Below are 4,100 nucleotides of genomic sequence, written 5' to 3'. Positions count from 1 at the left end.
GGGGGGGGGGGGGGGGGTTGAAGAGAGTTATGAAATGTTCTCGAAATTTAGTATTAAAATTAAATTAGATTTTGAATAATATCGAAACATAAATTTTTTTAGGTGAGAATTGAATTGATGAAAACTAATCGGAAAAAAAGATATTGCAGATGATAGAAATATGGAAATCGCCTACATCCACCTTTCCTGCCTCATTTTTATTTCACATCATTAATGAAGAAAGCTTGATATTTGCCACAAGAAATATGTACAACCGAGGGCATGAATAAATATGATTAAACTAAATTTAAAAGGTTAGATCTATCATGCATGGTAGAAAAGAAAGAGCTTTGTTAACTAAGGGCGTGGTTTTAATGTTTTATTAAACAAAATATGAATCGCATGGAAAAATTTTAAAAAAGCGCGAAACCCCGAAATAGTTTTTGACATCTTGATACCAGAAAGTTGACAGACGCACAAAAACCTAATGGATGAAATTAAAAGTAATTTTTGAGGGCTATCGATTGAAAACAAGATTTAGGACAGCTTTCTCAAGATGACAGGGATACAGAACTCAGGGGTCGTATCCTACATTTTTCTCGTTAAAACACGAAACAACACAAACGACGACATTATTACACACTACTGGATCCAGTTTTCAATTCGTTAAATTTTTTACTTGATTCATTATGTAACATAAAATATTGAATATTGCATTTTGCAATCTTATTAAAATGATGATAAAATTATGACAGCAGATTGCGACGTCTGGTACTTATTTGAGAAAAAACAATAAAATAAGCTATAGAAAGTAGGTAAAAACTGCAGTATATTGAACACAATGAATTTCGGTTTCATAAGAGTACAAACTTTTGAATAATTGCACTTATGCAGAGAAATCATGGACATACATACATATATTAAAAATATGCATTTTTAATATTCATAGAAACAAAACCCTGACAGCACCTGTTCCATGTTGAACTTAAGAATCCTTCAAAAGCCGATTTAATAGAATTTTAATATCGATTGATTTACTTTAATGTAAAAACCGGTTCTAAATTTTCTGGTCGGGAGGTATAAACTGGTTCTAAATCATCTGGCAGGATGGTATAAACCGGTTCTAAATCATCTGGCAGGGAGGTATAAACTGGTTCTAATTTACATAGTATGGAGGTATAAACCGGTTCTAAAATAACTGGTAAGGAGGTGCAAAGCTGTTCTAAATGATCTGGTAGGAAGGTATATAAACCGTTTCTGAATGATCTGGTAGGGAGGTGTAAACCGGTTCTAAATTACCTGGTAGGGAGGTATAAGCCGGTTCTGAAACTGCCGAATATATGAAGAGTAGCTGCTGGCCAGATCTTCTGTATACACTCCTCTATACGGTGAACCACATCCAGTCTCATATAGTGCTCCTCAGGAGTAGGCATTATCCATTGGTAGAAATCATCTATCTCTTGGTGCAGCCTATAGTTAAACAGTATATTCAATCAGTGAATTTTAATCAAACATTTAATTAATTAAGCAGTGAACAAAACTAGGATCTAGTCCAAGTAGTCCAAATTTTATGTATACAATTTTTTTTCTGTCAAAGTGTTGAAAGAGGATTGAGCAAATAGAATAGAATATATATTAAGAGTGGAATTTAATAGAAAAAAGTGTAAAACGGCCATTTTGTTGGTACTTCACACATTTGTGCTATATAACCTTTAGGGCCCTGGAACATCGTTTTATAGAAAATCTAAAATTAATATTAAAAGAAAACCAAATTATGAAATAGGCTGGTTTCATATTGACCAATGATCATTTCACATAGACTCTATGCCTTTCACTTTACAAACGATTATTTTGTATTTTGATTTTATAACTATAAATCAAATGATGTTTTTAATTTACTTAATTCATTTTAAAAGTATATTTAACAGCTTTAAAAAATTCGAAATTGAAATGGATAGTCTAGGTAACATACTGTATTAATTTACTCTACTGCATATAATTTGTGAACATTTACATGATTTGTACACTTTGAACTCCTTTTCAGGCTGAAAGGGACTGACAAAATTCATACCGAGGGATTGTCTAAATTCCACTCTATTGTATATTCTATTCTCTTTGGTATTGAGTTATTGCAACAAACTATTCCCTACATATTTGTGAACAATTTTGTTAGATCCAAATGTTATCATTGGATTAACGAATTCAAACAGAGTTCAGAGAAACCAGACAGAACCAAAACTAGATTTGAAATATGCATAGACGAAAAACTGCATTGCATACCAAAAGGTTTGCACGAGTTGTTAGAGATCATTTATAAAACAGTTCAAAATTATTATTAGATGCATCGTATAAAGATTCAAAGAAAATTATGATACTCAAGTTTTGAAAACGGTTAGTCAATAATAAAGATGATTTCTTTTTAATGTGAAATACTTTACTGTCTCTGTGCACATTGATGATTAATACAAATCAAACTTTTATTAAGTTCTGATGTGCAAGTCATCGGTTATCAATATGTTTATATTTATTATTGTTATCTGAACAAAATTATAAAAAAAGATTAATTACATAATTAGAAATTTGGAAGATGATAAAGAAACCGTAGCAACATTACTAAATTTATCTTGAAATGGAATAGCCAAGGCTGGGCTTAAACACAGTAGTGAGAGAATAAAATAAAGTTTAAGTTAACTAACTTTTTTTATGAAAAAAATGCAATCGACATTTAGGATAGATGAATCTAGATCATCAAGTTCAAAAGTTTAACGTATTTTACCCTTTTTTAGGAATTAATTTCATACGTGTTCAAAATTCATATACGTTGCCCCCCCCCTTAGGATCCCTTTAATTTTGATGCGGATCCGGATCCTGGATCCGCACTGGAAAAAATGGATCCGGATCCAAATTCGGATCCAGGTATTTTTTAGATTTACTACATTTTTTTTAACAAAAAATAATTTTATCATTTTTTATTTAATTTTTTAACGCTAATTTTTATCAATGAACTTGATGAACCATTCAGAAATGAGGAAATTTTTATAATCTCTCTTTTTTTAAAAGTTAAGATGTGCAGTTTTTGCTTGTTATTTTACCCCTTCGATCCGGATCCAGGAAGCCAAAATCTTGCGGATCCGGATCCTAAGCACTGAATTTTTGATTTTGTTGGTGTAATATATTGGTTACAAAAATGATTCAATCCCAAATTTAGATACTATGAATTTTCCGAATATTGTTTAAGAAATAATTTTGAGCTAAAATTAACATAAAATTTATTCTCTATTATAGTTTCAATTTAACCAATTAATAAAAAACGTCGAAAATAAAAAAAAATACAGATTATTAGGTTTTTATTTTAATTTAAAGAATATATATTACACATCTTAACATTTCTAAATATAATCCCGATAATAATATATTATAATTGAGGGAAAAGGTCTTGATCTGAAGATAACAGAAATATTGCCAACATTAAGAACTTTATTTGAGGACGAGAAAGAACGGAATAAAAACAATTTTAAAAATACAGAAGGAGTACTTACCCGATAATGCCCTTGGTGTAGGGATAGACAGGGTCTGCCCAACGGGGCAAACCCTGTATTGGGGGCGAATCACTTCGTGTTGTTGTGTGCCCGTTGGAGGATGAAGACTCTCTCTTCCTTTTTGTTCTGTTGTAATGATTACTAGGATACTGGTGTCTGTAGGGTCGACTCTGAACCCCTCTGAGATGGTTTCGTCCATCCAGAGGTATATAGGAGGGAGCAGGAAGAGTTTTTAAGGACCCAGACTCCTGCTGCATAATTATCGTCTGGGTCAGTCCTGAAACTAAAGAGTAGTGATAAAACAATTTAATCTTATAAAAAAATAATTTGAACGATATAACAGGTGTCATAGATATAATTTTAATCAAATGTGATAATTAAAAGAACAATACTAAAAAATGCGTCAAATATATTCTAACTATAGAAGTGTAATAAATGAATTAGTATGCAAATTGTAATGTCTTAGTCCAAACATTATTTATATCTAACTTGGCTGGAATCTTTAGAAGCTGAGTCTACAATTTGTAAAAAGACATGTGTTAAGTAGGATTTCGGGTCTGTCCTAGTGAACGATTTTTGGAC

The 4,100-nt window shown here is 31.3% G+C and overlaps 1 protein-coding gene across 12 annotated transcripts in view; it reads right to left on the bottom strand.

Annotated features, from left to right (window-relative positions):
- LOC111702754 (non-canonical poly(A) RNA polymerase PAPD5) overlaps positions 1–4,100 on the bottom strand; it is an 18,994-nt gene that overhangs the window by 14,249 nt on the left and 645 nt on the right. For 11 of the 12 annotated variants that reach the window (XR_002765479.1, XR_002765485.1, XR_002765490.1 and 8 more), the window contains exons 2-3: positions 3,519–3,801; positions 1,279–1,449 (exon numbers count right to left, since the gene is read on the bottom strand). Coding sequence is in view for 2 of the 12 variants with exons in the window: in XM_023474538.1 (XP_023330306.1) it covers positions 1,279–1,449; positions 3,519–3,775 (428 nt within the window). In the remaining 10 variants the exon portion in view is untranslated. The remainder of the gene's footprint in view (positions 1–1,278; positions 1,450–3,518; positions 3,802–4,100) is intronic. The other variant, XM_023474563.1, reaches the window with a different exon arrangement.

This window comes from Eurytemora carolleeae, unplaced genomic scaffold, assembly GCF_000591075.1.
Source record: "Eurytemora carolleeae unplaced genomic scaffold, Eaff_2.0 scaffold17, whole genome shotgun sequence".
Taxonomy (NCBI): domain Eukaryota; kingdom Metazoa; phylum Arthropoda; class Copepoda; order Calanoida; family Temoridae; genus Eurytemora; species Eurytemora carolleeae.
This window is presented reverse-complemented; position numbering and strand designations above follow the sequence as displayed.